This window comes from Hemicordylus capensis, chromosome 1, assembly GCF_027244095.1.
Source record: "Hemicordylus capensis ecotype Gifberg chromosome 1, rHemCap1.1.pri, whole genome shotgun sequence".
NCBI lineage: Eukaryota > Metazoa > Chordata > Lepidosauria > Squamata > Cordylidae > Hemicordylus > Hemicordylus capensis.
In genome coordinates this window covers 256,553,149-256,573,892 of record NC_069657.1, presented here as the reverse complement: position 1 = coordinate 256,573,892, position 20,744 = coordinate 256,553,149, and the positions used below count along the sequence as shown (strand labels likewise).

General features: G+C 43.4%; 1 protein-coding gene across 5 annotated transcripts in view; it reads left to right on the top strand.

The window, feature by feature from the left end:
* The window catches only part of MACROD2 (mono-ADP ribosylhydrolase 2), a 1,527,488-nt gene that overhangs the window by 1,491,959 nt on the left and 14,785 nt on the right, over nt 1-20,744 (top strand). For all 5 annotated transcript variants that reach the window (XM_053284588.1, XM_053284587.1, XM_053284586.1 and 2 more), the window contains one exon: nt 16,681-16,767. In XM_053284588.1, the coding sequence (XP_053140563.1) occupies nt 16,681-16,767 (87 nt within the window). The remainder of the gene's footprint in view (nt 1-16,680; nt 16,768-20,744) is intronic.

Genomic DNA, 20,744 nt, shown 5'->3' with positions numbered 1-20,744 from the left:
CCCTGCCTTAGAGAGGCATTCACCACCCCTGCCACCCATGGACCCAGTCCCTCCCTAGAAGCCTTCACCAACCATGAAGGGCAAGAGTTGAGCCCGCACGTGGAGGCCTCAGCCTTCCAAGCAGCCTGTCCACCTTCTCAGGCAACACAGTCTGAAAACCATCCAAAATAACAAGACCAGATGGTGCATTGGCAACGTCCTGTTCCAGCACTGCAAAAATCTTAGCATCCAAGTCAGAACAGATGCGAACAATTTTTCCCACAAAATGTAACACAAATTGGTCACAGTGGGCTGCCGAGGGTTCTGTTTGATGGTCTTTGGAATCCTCACCTAGGAGGTCCCAAACCTCTAAAAAAAGCTCTGCTGGACAACATTGAGCAGACACGATGGTGGCGGAAAAGTAGGATTTCTTCACTGCCATCACCGCCATAGAGTACCAATTTCCCCTTTGGTAGGCACCTTGTTAGTGAATAATTGTACTTGTGAACAGAAGTGAACAGCACTGGGAAAGGATTGGATGGTAAATGATAGCCCTTTCCATGTTCTGAAATTGTAAAGCTTTTCCTGAGGAAACCTTAATTTTCATAGCCCATCGTTTTGAATGGCAGTCATCTCCCATTTTAGAAAAGTCGGTAGCTAAATACAGTTCCGCCTCAAAATCCCCCCACCTTGCCTTTGGAAGAACTGGCACAGAACATCAGCTCTGTGCTTCCAGTGATCATGTTGTGTCTTATAAACTATTATATTTCCCCTCGATATCCTTCCTTGTTTATTCTGGTGCTACCTGATGAGTAATAGTGGCAAGGTTTGTCCTTGAATTGGAGGGAGATAATGTCTCTCAATCTACAATAATAATAAACTACCTACATCTTAGCAATGTGAATATTACTGGAGAAAGTATTTTCCCCATGCATTCATCACTGCACAAAAGCTTCAGAGAGTTCTGTTTTAGTTATTTAATTCAGAAATGTGTTTTTATGAAGTAACATTCAGATTTGAAAAAAAACAAAACAAAGTAAGTGACATTATGGTTTCTTATGCCAAACAGACTTGAGAGGGAAAAGCCCTGAAAATCTGCTTTGTATAGATTGGTATTGTTGATGTTTCTATGAAAGAACAGATTGTTCCATAAGAGCATGTGGGATTAGAAAGGCACTTGATTTGCACTTTTTTGTTGTTGTTAAGAATAAATCACAAGTGCATAGAGATCCTGTTACCACACTTACTACTACAATGTAACATGGAAAGACCAGATAGAATCTAGAGTGGTACGGGTTTTACCTTTCACTGGACCAACTATAGAGTAGGATATGGAAACCAACTTTCAAAGCAGAATTCTAAAAGTCTGAAAAAGAATGAGCCGGGTCTCACGATCAGTGAGACCTGGTTTAGAAGGCTGAGCGGGGAGAGCAGGCTAAGCCTGCTCTCCCTGCACACGAGCAGGGAGGGAGCCCTGGGCAGCTGGATCAGCCGCCCACATGATTGCCAGCTCTGTGACAGAGCCAGTGGGGCCTGGGGAGCTCGGGGGCCACACGGCCCCTGGAAGCTCCAGTATGCCCTGTGCGAGCGCGCAGGGCATACTGAGGAGACCTCTGGAGCCAGGAGGCAGCTTTTCGCCTCCCCTCCGTGGGTCTACTCGGGGGTCTACTCCCCTCCGAGGATCTACTCACGATCTTTAAAATCAGGTTTGCTGAGCACTCACTATGCAAACCTGGTTTTAGGGGAGGGGTACATAGGCGGGTTACCCACCTAGGAACCACCAGGCTCGCAGCCGAGCCCGGTGGCTCACACAGCCTACGCTAGCCTGATTCCGCCCCATCGTGTGAATAGCCTCAATTTTGTGCAATTTAACACTTGGTTATTACTCTGATCCAGTGTTCCCTATAAGAGGGATTCCCAGAGGTTTTTGACTACAACTCCCAGAATCCCCAGCTGCAATGGCTTTTGCTTGGGGATTCTGGGAGTTGTAGTCAACAACAGGGTTGTGCGTTTTGTTTTCTGTTTTGTTTTTGGCCTGAATCCAAAACACCCCCATTTTGTTCTCTGTTCGAAATCAGCCAATCCGAAACACCCCAATTTTGTTCTTTGTTTGAAATTGCAAAATCCGAATCCAAAACGTTTTGGAATTTTAAAAAATGGCCCTAGGAGAAAACTAGTGGGTGGGGGTGGTAGTGCCCAATGGTTGGAAACTACGACCCAAATTTCAGAGGAATTTGGGCAAAGGGCTGGTTTTTGGTGAATTTTTGAAGTATAGGATTTTTCCCATAGGGAAGAATGGAGGTTTCAGCAAAAGTATAGCTTCATGTTGGGGGGAAAGGGGTAGCCGAGAGCAGAGTAGGGTGCGTGGTAGTGCCCAGTGGGGGCAAGGAAGCTGCCAGAATTATTTCAAAGGAATTGGGCAGAAGGCTGATGTTTAAAGATGTAATGGAGTTTGCGCGTCTGTAAAGTTCTTCCCCATAGGGAATGATGGACCTCCATAATTCCTGCCCCATAAGTGCACCCATGGGGTACTGGGTTCTATTGTTTCTGAGATGTTTTGAGTGTAAATTCAGATTCTCTGGTAGCATATGAGAGTGGATTCATGGTTTGCCGTTGTAAATCTCATATGCTACCAGAGAATCTACACTCAGAACACCTCAGAAACAACAGAACCCAGCACCCCATGGGTTAGCAACCCATTGCGGTGGTTGGCACCCTATGTGCACTACACCACCACTCACTCCTGACCACCCCAGTGCCCCCCAGGTGGAGTTATGGGTCTGCTGAAACCTCCATTATTCCCTGGGGGGGGGGCCTTAAAGAAGCGTAAACTTCAACAATTCCTAAGAAATCAGCCCTTTGCCCTATTCCTTTGGAATCTGGGTTGTGGCAGGCACCCCTTGGGGCACTGCCACCCAACCCACTGTTTTGCCCCTCAGGCCCCCTTTCTGCCCTGAATCTGCCTCAAAGACATTTCAACTTCAGAAATTCTTTAAAAATCAGCCCTTTTCCCAATTCCTTTGGAATCTGGGTGGCAGCAGGCACCCATTGGGGCACTACCACCTGAACCACTCTTCTGCCCCTAAAGCCCCCTTTCTTCCCCCAATCCACCCCAAATAACATCAACATCACACATCAACAACAGCAGAGCTTTGGAAAAAATCAGGCAGATTTCCAAAGGTCATGCACATCCATATTCTCCCCGCCTGAATTGCAATTGATCTACACACAACAGTGTGAAACAACAACAATGAAATGCACACTGCCCCACTAGCCAATGAGGGTAAAATTTACCCTTAAATTTGCTTGAAAGGAATAAGGAGGCAATTGCCAGCAGATCAGCCCATGCTTTCGCTGGCCAATCTGCGGGCTGGAAGGGCTGGAAATTCAAACAGATGTCAAAACTCAAAATGGAGACTGAAGGAGAAAGACTTTCTGCGATTGCAAAATGGAGTTCCAAAACAGCCAAAACAACAAAACGTTTTGTATCCGAAACAGGGACGTTTTGTTTTGGCCACAAAATTTTCTGTTTTGAGCATTGGGTGTTTTGTTTTGGCTACAAAACAGCCGAAATGGCCTGTTTTGTGCACAAAACGTTTTGTATCCAAAACGCAACGCACATCCCTAGTCAACGATACCTGGGAATCCCTCTTAGAGGGAACACTGCTCTATTCTACCATATAATGAGCCTACAAACAAAGGTTTGTAGGTCATCACATCCTCATTGTGATGGTCCATATTGAAGTAAGTGAGGGGAAGGCTACTTCTTGTCCGAGCGGCCAGGCTGCCATCTCCTAGCCAGTGAGGGGTAGGGCCAAAGTAGCCCTTGTTGTTCCATGGCTCCTGCAGAAAGAGTTATCTATGCAGCTCTTTTCATGAGAGGCATCCCAGCATGGGGTGGGAGAAACCTTCCAGTTGCAGTAGCAGCATCACAGGTGACCAGCAACCTCTTCCATCTCATAAAAAAGACTCACCACATGCCACTCCATAAAATCCTATTGTAATTATTTACAGAGTTCTCAATGGTTATTGGTGGCGGCGGGGGGGGGGGGGGTTAACCAGGGGAGCAGCAGCAGCAGGAGAGAGGGCATGCACTCATCTTTTGCCTGTGGGCTGCTCAGAGGCATCTGGTGGGCCACTGTGTGAAACAGGATGCTGAACAAGATAGGCCTTGGACTTGATCCAGCAGGGCTGTTCTTATGTTCTTATCTTTATCACTGCATTTTGCCTTCCCTTTTCTGGAGTCCAAGGGACAGAGAGATAGAGAAAAGAGATGGAAGGTGAACTTAATATTCTGTTAACACTGAATGCCAAATTAGTTAACTGCTGCTTTTACACCCTTGCTGAACCAGTACAGCTCTTTCAGGTGTGAAGCTATCCACCACTCTGCAATCTTCGTGTATATCAGGTAGAGAATGATCAAACCGGATATCCTACTAGGCATATCCAGCACCAAGAGAGTTAACATACTATTTAAATATTAAAGGGCTGCTTTGTAAATGTCTCTTTTCTTGACAGCTAGAGCATGGCTCCAAAAAGGCAGCACTCAGTTGCTCCAGAGACAGAAAAGCTTATGTCACAGCAAGTTCAAATTCCTTTCAAATCTGCATCCTTTGCTTTTCTTTTTTATCCTACTCTCCCCAAATGTCAGGTATTTGATCAAGGTAAAATATTCCCAATTAGCATGCTGAAACATTTGTCAGTAATGAAGCTCCATTCAGTGGCCATATGCAAACATATGCTCATTTTGTTCCTAAAAGGTTCTTTTGCAGGCAACCTGGCTTATCAAGTAAATGCTAATCAAATCACTGAGCAAACTTTCTTTAGGAAAGTAAGTACTGGAATGGCGTGGAGTCCATGGTGCCTTTAACATTATGACAGATAATAGCTATACAGGGATACAGTGGGAGTTAGGCAGGGATGTGCATGAAGCACAGTTCATAGTGTGATTTGGAACACATCCCTGGCCCCTTTAAAATAGAGGAGAGTAGGTAAATACCTGCTCCTCCACCACTCGCAGCCACTTTCTGAATCAGTCGCCCTCCTCCTAGCTATCTGTGTGCACTGGTGGTGCTCTCCCTCAGCTGCCCTAGCATGAAGCCAGCATGCACATGGTCACTAGTGGAGGAGCAGCTATGCCCCTAAGCTCTTCTATTTTAAAGGAGCTGGGGATGTGTTCTGATCATGATTCGTGCACATCCCTAAAGTTAGGTCTTTGATCTCATTAGGAAGGGATGTATTAGATGTGAGTAGGGTTGCCAACAGTCCCATATTAGCCTGATTGTCCCGTATTTCCAGGGGAAAGTGATTGTCCCATCCGGAATGCCACCCCCCCCCCCAATTTTGGCTCTGGAAAGCTACAGGGTGAGCCATGGGGAAGCTGAGTTGCTGCGGCTGCTTGTGGGGGCACCTCCACTGTCACCGTCCAGCCAGCTCAGCTAACCCTGCTCCTCCACACCACTTCCGGGAGAGGGAAAAGACTTACAAGGGAAGAGGGAACCCCATTACTTTGTATTCTACTATGTGTATAGAAAAGGGGCGTGTACAAAGAATGGATGAGGGAGAGCGCATGCAAAAATGATGCCCCCACCCCAAGATGCGTCCCCATCCCACCTGTGTCCTGTATTTTGGCAACAAAATATTGTGCACCTTAGCTGTGAGTTGGGCTAAGCAATTAAAGAACTCCCATCCCGAAGCCATCCTGCATTTACGGTGCTGCTAAAAATGCAACGGCAAACAATGTATATGAAGATCTGACATTTCCCTCCTAAATGGGCAAAGATGAGGCACCTTTTAAAGTGCTGGCTCTTGTATTTTTAATAGGGAAATAAATAGCATATCCCTATTAAGCCCAGTACAGTGTCTCTCCCAGTGGTGGTGGTTGTGTTTCCCCTCTTCTGTTTCTTTTTTCGCTATTAAGCTCTTTTGCACCAGGGAACCATCTTCTCATTACTTTTGCTATGAAAACTGCTTTGAGAACCCTTTTTGTTGAAAAGTGAAATATAAATGCTTTTAAAGTTCTTTTTGAGATGCAGTTTTGCATATCATTAGAAAGGAAACAACTGGTGATCGGCAAGGAAGCCATTGTTTTAACTCACCAGGCTGAAGAGCTTTAAGAAGGCACATAATTGTTTATATCTTACAAGAGCCAAAGCCATGGTCTAGTGGTTAGAGTGTTTGACTAGGACTGGGGAGACCCAAGTTCAAATCCCTAGTCAGCCATGAAGATTAGGTTACTCTGTCACTTTTCTCTCAACCTAACCCTACCACACAGGCTTGTGAGGATAAACATAACCATGCTTATGTTTAACATGGGGGGTGGGGAGTAGACTGCTGCTGGTGTGCAGAGACGGAGGTGTAATGCAATGTGCCTAGCTATCACATGTGCGTGCAATCAAGAATTACATCTGTCTAATAAATCCTAAGAAAACATTTAGAGAGAAACAGAGAGAAGGAAGGGAGGGCTTAGGAAAGGAATGGCAGTGATTATTAGGGGGGAGGTGAAGTGGAAACCAAGGCCGTATTTACCAGTGTCCAATGTGGGGCAGCAAGTATACACAGCTTGGATGCGAGGCTTGGGAACAATAAGGCTTCAGATGGAAAGAGCTGGTGCTGGATTTCACAGATTCAGCCCTTGATTCTTCACCCCATGGCAAGAATCGCTGAGCAGTCTCTTGTCTGCAGGTTCCATGCCTCTACTAGCTGCGCAGCTAGACAGCAGGCACTTAGGATATGCACATGAGCAAATATTGCTTGTTAGGCAAAGATTGCTGATTTGCCATGTCCAGAGACCCCTTCTAATAGTTGTTCCATCATTTGTCTCCATAGAGTCTATTCAAAATATCATCACAAAAGGTGACAACTTGCTGTTACCCTCCAGATCCTGTCTTCTAATTATGATATTGGTTCAGGATATTAACTCAGTCCAGGGTAAACAGGATCTGGGTCCCATCTCCTTTTTCGGTGGAGTATTGTTCTATTGACATTCCCAAAGTAGATCTGCATCTCTTGAGCTTACAAATGGGCATCTTCTTTTGTGCCCAGATTTCCTGGTGCCTGGTCCCCCAAGAGTGTTAAGAGGTGTTAGGAAGGAAAATTCAAAGCTATAGGTGTGAGAGAGCAGTTAAATCATTTTCTTTTGTGTGCATCTACTTAGGGTGGAATTCTGAAGACAGCAATAGAGTATAACAATGCTTCTAATTCTACATAGCAAATACCTCTCAGAGAAAGACAGGATTATCCCCTGGCAAAGCAGAGCAATCACCAATGATTAATGTAGACTTTTTTGTAAGAGGAAATGCAAGCTCCGCTCCTAGCTTCCCCCAAAGACATTACCTGAAAGCAAGTTCAGGCAAATTTTAGGAGTTTAATCATTTTACTTCATTTGAATTCCTGCTGCAAGGAGTTCAGCGGTACTGGCAAAGATACAGAACTGGACTATGAGTTCTGATTCAACATGAATGAACTGGACACCAACATATCCAAATTGCTAGTGTGTGTGTAAATCTTCCTCCCATGCATCTGTAAAGGCATTCCACAGTGATAGCATTTGGATATGTGTGAGACAGGAAACTAAGCCTGGCCATTGTGTCTCCCATTTCACAAACATTGAGGAACAATGCTGGCTTGCCCCTGCCTTCACAAAGCAATTACCATCTGTCTCACAGGCAATTCATGAGACCTGGGTGTCAAGTACTGGTCAGTTCATCTGAGTTCAGGCATTAAGTGATTCCTTAATAAAATGGAATCAGACACAGCCCTGGATTCTACGTAATTGTGGATTGGTAACTCTGGGTTTAATGTTGGAGTCAGGGTGTCCACAACAGTGGCTAACCTTGGAGGAAAAGCAGGATATAAATGTAAAAAAAAGAATACATAAATCTGTTTCTGACTGCATTGGCTTTTCACAGCCCAGCGGAATCAGGTTCTCCTGTGCAGCTGGATCAGCAGGGAGGGAGACCATCCTGGGCAAAAAAAACCTGCTGAAACATTGGGGGTTGATAGTTGTGCCCAGGAGTGCTGATGTTCTCCTTTCTGTACCTCTCTCATCACAAGGAAAAGTGAAGACAAGCCAAATGATCCTGTTTTACAGATTTATTTAATCATTTTCATTTTGTAGAAAGGAAAGCCCCCATGTCCAGATAAATATGGGAGCTCCAGCTTTCATTGTTTGTTTCCCCCCACAGTTAAAATATTGCATGCTTGGGAAACATGTGCCTGGGTCCACTCCCAATCTTCCCCCAGATACCATTCTGCAGGGGGAGGGGAGTGTTGGAGGACAGGGGATACCATCCAAACAGCCAGTTAACCACCTTTGGGAATGTACACTCATCAACATATCTAGAAGCTGCAGCACACATTTCATTATTCCTACTTTGCCCTATTGATCTGCACCTTCATTCAGAAATGCAGGAGTCCTCTTTAGACATCCAGGAAAAAAGGGGACCCTGTACTCACCCACAACATTTGGAGAGTGCACCTGGAAGCCCTGCCCTGGAGCTGACATGCTCAAAATGCCTCACCCCACCTGCACTGTCTGTGTTCATCTGAAGAGGCAAATGCTGTAAGCACGAAGGAGATTATTTTTGTGATCAGAAGGCTGGGGCATCAGCACCCGGATGGGCCTTCCAGGCTTACTCTTGAAAAGGAAATGGTGTAAATTTACTCCATTTTATATGTCTCACAGTTGCCCATGGACCATGGAATTCCAAATCTGTTACTGTCCTTAAGCAGTTAATTGTCTTGTCTGCTTGCAGTTTCATAGCAGCTAGGACCAATGGCAATCAGGCTCCTGGGTCTGCATGAGCCACTTCAGCACCTCATCTGGGAAGCACCAAACCAGCTCGGGCACCAGCATTTGATCTGATTTGGTGGGGCAGATAGTGGTTCCCTTAAAAAGCAGGTAAGCAGCTCCTTACCTGCTCGTCTGCCGCCCCGCTGCTTTTCCGCTGGTGCCTACTTTCCAGAAGGCCACATGCAACTGTGGTGCTGTTCCCTGCAGCCTCCATGTGGCATCAGCAAGGAACAGTGCTGCAGCCACACATAGTCTTTTGGAGAGCGGGCACCGCCACCGGGAAAGCGGCGGGGCAGCAGACGAGCAGGTAAGGAGCTGCTTACCTGCTTTTTAAGGGAACCACCCTGATGGCGGCTGCCTGAGCTGTTTGTGCACATCCCTAGTCTGCATCATCCCATTTAAAAATGGTCCCATTCAGATTTTCTGCTACCTATATTATTTCTTTTAGTTCTCCATGCATCCACACTTTACCTTAGTCTTTCACCTTCAAATTGAGCTGGAGAGAAATAAATCCAGGCAGAAATTAAACAGGTGCAGCTTCCCCAACAACTTGCTGGAGATGCTCCTGATGTATTTCTACAAGGCGCACGATGATTCCCCCCCAAGCACTGTGCACCTGGTGCTTCCCGATTTGCCTCATTTGTTAAGTCAGCATAATCTAAAATACTATATAAAATCTTTATTGCTCACATGGAATGGAAGTTGAGATGGGCATCTTGAAATTTCCACAGGTTTTTTAGAGCACAAGAAAATTTACGCCATTTTAACTCTCATCTTAAAATTAAGATTTTTGAATTACAGAATACTAATAAATATGCTGAGGGGGCTGTTATGATGAGGGTTTTTATCCTGGATTTACAGTGTAAATGATCTGTTCATTTTTCAAGTGTGTAATTAGATTGTCATCTTTGAAAATTTACTAAGACAAGTTATAAATATTAAAACAAATAAAGCGTGCAGGAATGCAAAATTCTGATTTTGTAGGAAAGATGTGTGAGATGTTAGATTCTGCATTAGATTTGTTTATTTCCACATATTCCTTTATACTGTTCAATGGAAAGAAATGTTATTTTGTTACTAGCCCCAAAGCTAATCGGGTATTGTATTTCAAATCCTAAATGGACTAAAAATTTCTTTTGGGAAACATAGAGACATGGATGCACAGATTTTTTCAAGAGCCAGAAACAAAAGGTATGCTGCCTTTTACGCCAATAAATATGCTTTAATGTACCTCCTATAGCTCTCTTAAGAATTTTGCAAATGAATTTAGGATTCTGGGTTGTCTAGGGGAAAATCACATTGAGTAGCATTTGCTCTGAGCTTCTATAAGGAGCCATTAAAAACAAGAAGTTCTGGTAAGAACTAATCTGACTACCTTCCTTTCACTATAATCTTAATTGATAATTAACATCCTCACAAGTTAGCCCATATCAGCCTTAAACATCTTGAGTTGGGATGGGTGACATAATCACAAACTATGCCATTGAGGTCTCCCCATGTCACTCACTACAACGCTACCAAATTTGGTTCAAATCAGTTAGGCAGTCCGCAAGTTAGCCCACTTGTGCCTCAACCATTCACACATCTGCCATATTGAATCAGGGTGGATGATATCATCACAAACTACACCATTGAGGTGTCCTTATGTCACTCACTACACCTGAATTTTGTTCATATTGGTTCAGACATCGCACAGTTGATAGGAGGACACACACACACACACACACACACACACACACACACACACTGTCGGGTGATCTCATAAGCTTCCTTTCCTTAAGGAAAATAGGCTAATAAAAAAATCTCCTCAATTTCCAGGCAGATGACTCATATTTGCTCTGTTTGCTTCCGGAAAGATGCAACTGTGAAAATAAGAGAGATAAGGGCAGAAGTTCCTATTAGATCTATTAGTTCTTTATTTAGTTTATATCAATCATTAATCTTTTAAGACAGGAAAATAAATAATTAGTAATCAACTTAGGGCTATCATCAGCCAGGATTTAAATAGCATCTTAATAAAAGCTGATATTTTATTTAGGAGAGACTGGTTAAAAATATATTGCTAATGGTAAAATTTACTCATTTAATGCAATTTAGAGATGGGAGAGAAATTAAGAAATAACTTATGGTCTGGGGTATGTGAGCTGACTGTTCGAATCTGGCTCAAATCCAGACTGGATTTGAGGGAATAATTGGGCAATATTTACCTTTAGTTTCCCACCATTTGGGATGGTGGAGGCGGCCGCGGCAACATTGGAGGTGGAGGCAGAGGCTCCTCCAACCCCAACCCCACCCCGGCCAGCCTCCCAAATGACAGACCAGGTCATCTGTGGCCCAGCCTGTCATTTGGGAGGCTGGCAGGAGGGTGAAGTTGGAGGAGCCTCTGCTGTGGGGAAACTAAAGGTATATATTCCTCTCCCCCCCCCCTTCTTAGTCTAGGGAATCCCTGTATTAAACTCGGACCGCCTGAACCAGGCTGGCTCGATGCGAGCCGGTTTGCACATCCCTATTATGGACAACTGGAATTTATTCTTAGCTTTCTGAAGCAGAAGATTCAGACAAAATCCAACACATATGAGATATTATTGGGATGATTTTGTCAGAAGATGCACTTTATTGTGGGGTGGAGGCTTTTAAAAATTATTATTATCATTTGTGTTTGTTTTTTTAAAAACCCTACATTCTGAGAAAACCTTTGCATGATCCCCCCCCCCTTTTAAATCTGGAGTCAATTTTATATACCATTCTAAGTCTCCTTCCTGAACTGCATGGCTGGCTTGAGTACTGATTTTCTAGAAATATCACCCACCTCTGAAGTTTTATGATAATCAAGCCTGTCAGTAATGCAATTGAAAATGGTAATTGAAAGTGGTATCTCACAAACACCCTCCATTCCAGTATCTCTCATCTCCTCGTGGGGATGCCCTGAAATGTGCATCTTGTTTGCTTTCCAAGCACTAGCAAACGAAATTGGAAGGAGGTGGGGCGAGGGAAGCTTTTTGAATAAAATGCTTGTCAAGGCACTTCTTGTTTTGATCAGATTCCGCTGTTTATGTGAAATGGACTCATTTCTTTGCAACACTCTGTTTTATTGCACAGCAGGAAAGAAATGCTTTGGGATAATACCTGTTCCACATGCATGTCAGTATAATGAATCCTGCTTTTCTCCCCCCCACTCCCCACCAACTAGACGATATGAACAAAGATGAATACACACACACACACACACACACACACACAGAGCTTCAGAGTTACAGAAAACCTGCTGATCTAATGGATTGAGGCTCCTTCACTTGCCACCCACACTGGCATTATGATGCATGGGTTAGGCTTTGAATTCCCTTTTAGGTTCTCCCCTGTGGAATGCCAGATCATAGCATGGCTTCTCATAATGATATTTTGTCATTTGCAATGCAAATATAACTTTCCTAAGCTCTTTGCGGTACTTGTTACAAATGACAATTGAAGCCAACAATTTGTATGGCATTTCCTTTCTGTCCTCATTCATTTTGTATTATTGCCACCATAGACTTTCAGAGGGCAGGGAGCTTTCCAGATTACCTGCTACAACTGAGGTAAAATGCTTTAGCTTGGCAGGATCATATTCACAATGCCCCCCAGAATAAAATAAAATAAAAAATCCTACAATGGGGGAATACAGCAACCTTTTTTGCGATGCACTTATGATGTTATAGCACTAAAATGGTGGTGATTAAGTCCAAAACAAGGCATTTGAAAAGTGAACGGTACCCTGCTGGCAGTGTAGAGACTGCGGTGTCACAACACAGGAAGTACGGAAGCACACTTAGCAGATACACCGTGACCCCGTTGTAGGGACTTATCTGGAAAGAGCCCAGGAGAAAACAGGGAAGGTTTTTAAGAATCCAGTTCTGTCATGCCAGAGGTCTTTTGCATCTCTTTCTTCCAGTGCCAGCCGCCCTGCCTCAGAAAAAAAAAATATTCCATGAAGAGACAAAGTAAGCATTTGTCCCATACTGCTGCCTTCACAATATGTGGGTGGAAAGATGGGACAGAAAGGAGTCAATGAATATGGTCCAACACTGGGCATAAGAAAATATACAATACCTAACTTGGAGATTAGTAGTCAACAACTTACCTTCCCATTAATTGCCACCATGCTGGGTCATATTTTGGCTGTTCAAAAAGCTTGCTTTAGTTGAATTCTGCGTCACCCTTGCACATTGCTAGTGAAATGCCTTATGCTGGCTGCTGCACATAGAGAAACTGATGCTTCATGCACACACGTGCAAGCTAGAAGACACCTGTTGAGTGTGTGTTTACAACCTTCTACTTTGGTCATAAATACCCATCCTTTACCCACCTTATTCCTCAAAATCCAAATGAAATGGGGGTGATCTGCCTTTATTTTGTTTATTTGGCTTAGTGAGCCAGCGTGGTGTACTGGTTAGAGTGCTGGACTAGGACCGGGGAGACCCGAGTTCAAATCCCCATTCAGCCATGATACTAGCTGGGTGACTCTGGGCCAGTCACTTCTCTCTCAGCCTAACCTACTTCACAGGGTTGTTGTGAGGAGAAAACCTAAGTATGTAGTACACCGCTCTGGTCTCCTTGGAGGAAGAGCGGGATATAAAATGTAAAAAATAAATAAATAAATTTTTGTAGGTTCTCTCCTCCACAGCAGTCTCCCGCTGGCCCCAGTGCCACCACCCCACTTCCCTATCGTGGGCTGGCCTGAGCTTCTGAGGTGCACCAGAGCCACTGATTAGTACTGTAGGTCGGTGGGGAAGCAGCTGGACATCTAGCAGTGGTCTCCCGTCACCACCCCCAGCAGCTTGCTCACCTCTCTCCCTTCTTGGGCAACAAACACGTCTGCATTGCCTGCTCCATTTTTTGGAGCAGTCCGTTTTGTTGCTGGAAAGGCGGGGTCGGGGAGAGAGCGCAAGCAAGCAAGTTGCCGGTGCTCGTGCAGCCGTGGCGTGGAGTCACTCTTTCTGGATGCAAGCCCCATCCATGCTGCCACGCCACTGAACTACAATACCAAGCAGCCATTCCAGTATGCCTGTGTCAAGTAGGAGGACTCTTCTGCGTCGGTGGGGGTCAGCTTGCCTGCCAAGAACGCAGGTTTATCTTAACTAGGTAAGCCTAGTTAGGATAAAACCCATGTTCTTGCCTGGCGAGTCCCACACCGGAAGAGTTCTCATACTCGACACGTGGAAGGTGAATCCAGCCTGGTGAGGGGGGAGAGTGGCAGTGCTGAGGAGGGAGGTGGGGCAGCGTCAGCATAAGGAAGCGAGACCTGGCAGGCGCCTCCTTGCCTTATGCTGTTTGGGGGGAAAGGCAAGGAGCCTGTGCACTGCCCTATCCTCCCCAATAGCTCCTGTTCAGCAGATGGAGCTTCAGGGGAAGGAGATGCTTCCCTGGTCATCACCTAAATTACACACATGGTAGCTTTAACCCCCTTGTCCAGTTGTGGTGAGTAAGCTCGGTCCAACCGCTTCACCGCCAACCTGCAACTCTGTGGACATTAGCAACAACACAGTAGCTTAAAACACTGATTCTGTACAAGCATATTGGAGATACTTGGTCATGTATACAGTGCCTGAAGCAGAGGAAAACTTTATTTAGTTGAGAAAAGCCAGTCATGCTCACTGCCTAATGGGCAATCTTGAGGCAATGCCTATGAACTTCACGTGAGTCCCTTTAACATCTGACAAAATATCAGCATGCCCAGATATCCCTGAATGTTATCAAAACTGGGGAGCTGAGGCACTACCTGTCACATCATGCCAGGTTTGTTTGATTAACCAGAAGCATCTCAGACAGCAGCAACAGATCTGCACAATGTCAGTTGTCAGGCAGGGATGTGGTGTGGATATTTATTATGTATCCCCAAAAAACAGAAGCGTTAGATATTTGAGGGAGGCTCAGTAGCAAACATATGAAATCTGTCAGGTTTTTCTCTCTGCAAGATCATTATTATTTGTAAAACAGTTCTAAGCATTCCTTTCCTGAACTTTAAAAAATACATCAAGAAATACAGTGCTTTCTGTTTATTGTTGTGGCCAATTAGTAGTTTTCTAGTCACTCACTGTTCTTTAAAAAACAAAACAAAACACCAAGAACAAACAAACCTCTTTGTTTTAGATGTGGCTTTAGATGTACACAGGGCCACTTGAACTTGTCAGATCCTTATGGAAATATGCAGATGATTCAACACTGCAGTGACACAGCTTTATCCTTCAAGTGTGAACGACAGTGATGAGTAAAGTGCTTTGAAAGTTTAGGCCCATTGGTGTCTAACAAATGCCAAGGGGAAAAAACTTCCTTGCCCTGCAGAATTCTCAGGAGAAGTCTTGATATTTTAACATGCATGCAAAGTTGTCATTTCAGGAGTTCACTGACATGCAAAGTTTAAATACAGATGTTTATGCAACTTGGGAGCAAGGAGAAAAATGATTTTTACAAGATGAAGTGTGAGGAAGTAATATATAAAAATTAAAGATCACTGAAAGGTTTTTGAGAGTCAGTGAAAAACTCTGCAGCAGTAAACATTGTTTTCAAAACCATTGCAGGCTTTGGCATCTTTTTCTATTTCCCCCCTCAACCTAATTACAGGAGGAAGGCCCTGCCCAAACTGGGGTGGTTTTTTGGGTTTGTTTGTTTTTTAAAGCATCTGGAATGCCATAACTGTATGTCTTACTTTAACTCTAAATTTGTAGCGTAGTGGATAGTGTGTTGCATTTGGACCAGGGAAACTTGCATCCAAAGCCCTGTTCAACAATGCTCACTGAGCAACCTTGGGCTGGTCACAATCTCTCAGCCGAAAGCCTACCTCAAAGGATAGTGGGGGGGATAAAATGGCAGAACCATGCAATGATCTCAAACCCTTTTTGAGAAAAGATGGGCTGAAATAATAGGAAATAAATGAAACAACAGAAAATGTCTTGTTTTGGCATATGTGCATGCATGGTAGTGGGGAGGAGTGGTAGTGGCCAAGTTATATCCACGGACATCTCTCTATCTGGGCTACCTCCCTAGGGCCCTTCCTAAGTTGGTGCTAGAAGCTGGATGATTTCAAGCGCTTTCCCCATTCCTCAGTAGGAAATATAGATGGTTTGCGTTTAAAGTGTTACTTTGCAAAATGTAACAGTCTTTGCAGCCACTTTCCTCTCTTCACATTCTGCTGATTGCTTAGCAACCAATTGCTTGATTTCTATAGTAGGACAAGCTTCATAGTTTCCGCAAAATATGGAAGAACCATCAGGGAAATTAGCTGACTACTTGTATCTCAGGAATCCTAAAAGGTTGAAATCTGAAAGAACAGTGTATGAAACAGAAAATGCCTCTTTCCTTCGTGTTTCTTTTTTAGCATTGTTAGCAGATTCAATCAGAGCTCTCCAGCAAGCACGAAGCAGGAGAATAAAAACATTGAGTACCTGTCATCATGTACATTTTCTTAAATTTAAATTCTAGGTTGTATATGATGATTTGGTGCACATGCTCTTCAAGAACATCCATTTTAACTCTGCTTGACAGAGGAAACCTTTCAAAAAGTGATTAGGTCCCTATCCCATGCTGCATCTTACAAGGAGGAGATCCTTCAGTAACTAATGATCCAAGCAGAAAGTCAGGGTGTAGCCAAAAGTCCACACACAGTATTGTAGGCTTTAACGGTCCCTCCAATAGAAGAGTAAACAAATCACAAAACAATTTTAAATTTTTGTCTTAAACCATTCCTCCCTCACTATTCCTTTTCATAGTAACTCTTTCCTTTTCCCTGAATGTCTACCACTATCAATCATAACAGCAGCATTTGTAAAACTGCCGGTAATGGCAAGAAAATAACGGACACACGGTGTCTCTGGTTTCTACATTAATCCGATATCATACAGATTGTTTTTTTCTCCCCTTTGTCATTTCTGAAGGAGCAGAACAAGGGAAAGGGAAGCAGACCACAGAGCCAATGCAACCCGAAGTTCCATGTGATACAGAAAACATTTCTAGTAATGACGGTAAGCTTCTGAAGAGCTTTGCTACTGCTGGATAAATGGCACATGCAGATGAATGAAAACCACACTTGATGCAGAGGTAGAATAGGAGGAGGGGGATATCTCATTCAGAGGCAGTTAGCAGAAATCTGAATTATGCAAGACATTGGCTGCACTAATGGCTAGCCACAAGGAATGCTAAATAACCATAAGTTGCATAACTGTAACTTCAGTGGGATTTATGAATGAGCAATCAGGCATAGGATTGTTGCTTACATAGCCGTGCCAAAAACTTCATCATAATGAGAACCACAACCATGGAGAGAACCAACAGCCACAAGGCATTCCATGCTTTAATTCTCTTTCTGCCAGTCCCCCACCTTACAACCTCATGGCGTGCTTTGTAACCAAGTACAGCCACTTCTCTCCCTTGCCACCAGCAGTTAACTCAGAGTTTGGTGGGATCTCTTGAGGCAGACTTCCTTACTGTAGGATATTTTAACTAAAAGGGGGTGGGGGGAGAGGTTGAGGAAAGAGCCTCTATGGTGACAAAATGGTGTTTGGGCGCAACAAGATCCAAAACTACACTGCGTTAATGCTGGCATATTTCCAAGAGTAACTGATGCCACCTTTTACTTGTTCTTTAAACTCAGCCTGAAAAATATCTGGCCAGGGATGGGGTGGAACCCCTTCTACTTTAGTACAAGATTTATTCCAAACTCCCTACCAACAGTCTTGTAAACTATGACCTAAATGGTTTAATATATTATTCCATTATTTATCATGGTGCTCTTTATATGAGCTAGTTAGAAACAAGTTCTTGTCCTGTATTTAAAACAAGTTGTTCTAGTAAGTACTAATCAGCCTATTTATTTGTTTGTTTTTTGTTTATTTTATTTATATACTGCCCTTCCAAAAATGGCTCAGGGCGATTTGCGTTCCTTTCACTGTCTCTACAACTGTATTATATTTGGTTCAAATCAAGGTCCACAAGTTGGATCTCTTGCGCCTCAAATGTTCATGCATCTACTATCTTGGATCGGGGTGGATGACATCATTATAAACGACACCATTTGTTTGTTTGTTTGTTTGTTTGTTTGTTTGTTTGTTTGTTTGTTTTTCAAATTTGTACACCGCCCCAAACTTTTGTCTCTGGGCGGTGTCCTTGTGTGTCACTCACTACAACTGTACCAAATTTGGTTCAAATCAGTTAGACAATCCTCACTTGCTCATCAAAAGTTCACACATCCACCATCTTGGATTGGGGTGGATGACATCACAAACTACACCATTGGGGAATCCCTGTGTGTCCATACAGTTGTAGCAAATTTGGTTCAAACCGGTTAGACTATCCACAAGTTAGTGCACTTGCACCTCAAAGGTTTACGTGTCCGCCATCTTGAACTGAGGTGGATGAGATCATCACAATCTATGCTGTTGAGGTGTCCCTATGTGTCCCTACAGCTGTAGCAAATTTGGTTCAAGCAGTTCACAAGTTAGCTCCCTTGTGCCTCAAAAGTTCATGGTTCAACCACCTTGAATCAGGGTGGATGACATCATCACAAATTACACCACTGAGGTATGCCTGTGTGTCACTCACTACAGCTGTACCTAATTTGTTTCACATCATTTAGACAGTCCACAAGTTAGCCCACTTGCGCCGTGAATGTTCACACGTCCGCCATCTTGGATTGGGGTAGATGACATCATCACAAACTACGTTGTTGAGGTGTCCCTTTGTGTCCTTATAACTGTACTTGATTTGGTTCATATTGGTCCAGGCGTTGCGAAGTTGATAGTGGGGGACACACACAAGGACACACGGACCAACACACAGACAGAATGCCAGGTGATCTCATAAGTCTACTGGAAAGTAGGCTAAAAAAGTACTGAGTACTGTTTAGGTCCCCACTGAAAAGTAGAAATATTTTCATGAATACTAGAGTGGCTTCCCACTTTTTATTTTCTTTATTTTATTTTATTTTATTTTTTAATTTTTTAAAAAAAAATTTTTTTGCAATGGCCAATACAGAAACCAAGACCTGTGTTTTGCTTTGAATACAGCTCACTGTGCTGGAATCACTTGAGATTTCCGTAGGCCAACTAGGTTGCATTTCCATGCATTTCAACTACTACCATTCATTTCTGTAGAGTTATTTCCCTCTCTTTTTAGAATGTGTAAAGCAAAGGAAGAATCAGTGGCAAACATCCTAACTAACGAAGCACTGGGGCTCTGTGAGACTGATTTGCACTGGTGGAAGGGATTGACTAACTCAGCACTGGCATTCATGGGAGAGGGATATTTAGACAACCTTTCTCTCTCAGGAAGCCCTTTGTGTCACCCAAAATTATGTCCCTGAAGGCCAAGCAGCCCTTAGTGACACAGAAGACTTCTATGGGAAGGAGAGACTGTCAAAATCAATATTCCCCTGGGTGAGTGCCAGCACTGTGCCAGCACTGAGTTAGTTTGGAAGTGTTCCACAGCTCTGGTGCATCTCACAGAGCACTAGTGCACCTCATGAACACTAGGACTTTTTTAGTTAGGATGTTGGCCAATTTAACTACGTTTAACTACATTTAAAGAAAGCTGGAAAGAAATTAACATCCGGCATTAGCTGACCCACTATCAGAAAACCACTACCTTGGTTTAATTTATAAACTATGAGGATCATTTGCTAGGAAGAACATTTGGCCTCTTCTGGACTAAGGCTAACCTTGACCCAATCCATATTTTTCTGCTTATGTATTGAGTGTCCAGTCTGTTTAATTTCTGAACAAAGGCTTTGCAATACTAGTAAGTGGTTCAACATCATATCCACACACAACCTGGCCACTGTGGAAATAGAATACTCATGAATAATTCACAAGCAATTCAACAGAATCTTTGCAGGTGCTTCACTATAACAAAAGTGAGTCAGAAGCAGAGCTATATATGCTTCATAACATGTGACCAGCATATTGAATTGTTTAGTCCATTCTGTTTTTCAAAACTGAAATTCAGGTACTTTTATTCAGGTGATTTCACAACTTTCACTCAACAGCTTTCCAGGGACACACAAAAATGGTTCCTTCCAAGAGTTGGTACAATACTATTAAAAGAAAAGTTATTAAAAGGTTACAGAGAGTAAAATATATTCAAGCAGTCTAACTATCTCAGAGAGCATATGTCCTCTAACCCAGTCATACAGGAGGCTGAGTCTTTGCTCTGAAGTACTTTTTTGGTGCTTTCTAATGACAAGAGGATGGGTTGCTTTTATAAAACTGAAACACTGTCAGGGCAAGGAATAGGGAACAACTATTTAAGTATGTATTTTCAGATCAATGTCTAGGTGCAGAAGTGGGTCTAACCAACACCAAGACATGACCCTTTTATCAGACTCAGTGATCAGTGCTGCGTATGTGCAGCCAAAAGAAGGATGTGTCTAAGGCACTAACATGCCAGATCTCACTTCTGATTGTGTTCCTGTGCAGAGCTCCAGGTTTTATCTTCCATTGACCAAGAGTCATGAAGCAACCAAGAGCAGGGGAAGCTAACAATGGAAGATTCAGACCATTTTGTGGCATTGAACAGTAGCAAGAAAACATGCAGAATAAATCAAATTGCAGACAGAAAGTATTCCTGCTGCCTGGGCCTGCCCTACACAACATTCATTCATTCATTCATTCAGTCAGTCATTCATGTTTATTGGATTTCTATACCGCTTAATATAGAAATCCCTATACAGCATTTGCTGGTAGTATTTGATAATATTGTGTTGCCTGCCAGGTGCTTTCCTGACTGTGATGCAGGTATTAGATCAAGGCTGGAAATTTTTACCACATCCAAATATGCTGAAGTGACACAAACATATCTTAGTGATTATATCAAAGACTGAGATTGCTGTCAAATCAGGGCTTGAGTCCCAGATTCACAACAGATATGTCTGGCATAAGGTGAAAATGAGCTTGAGGTATGCAATCTCCCATCTGGGTAGTAGCATTTCTCATGAATATATAATGAC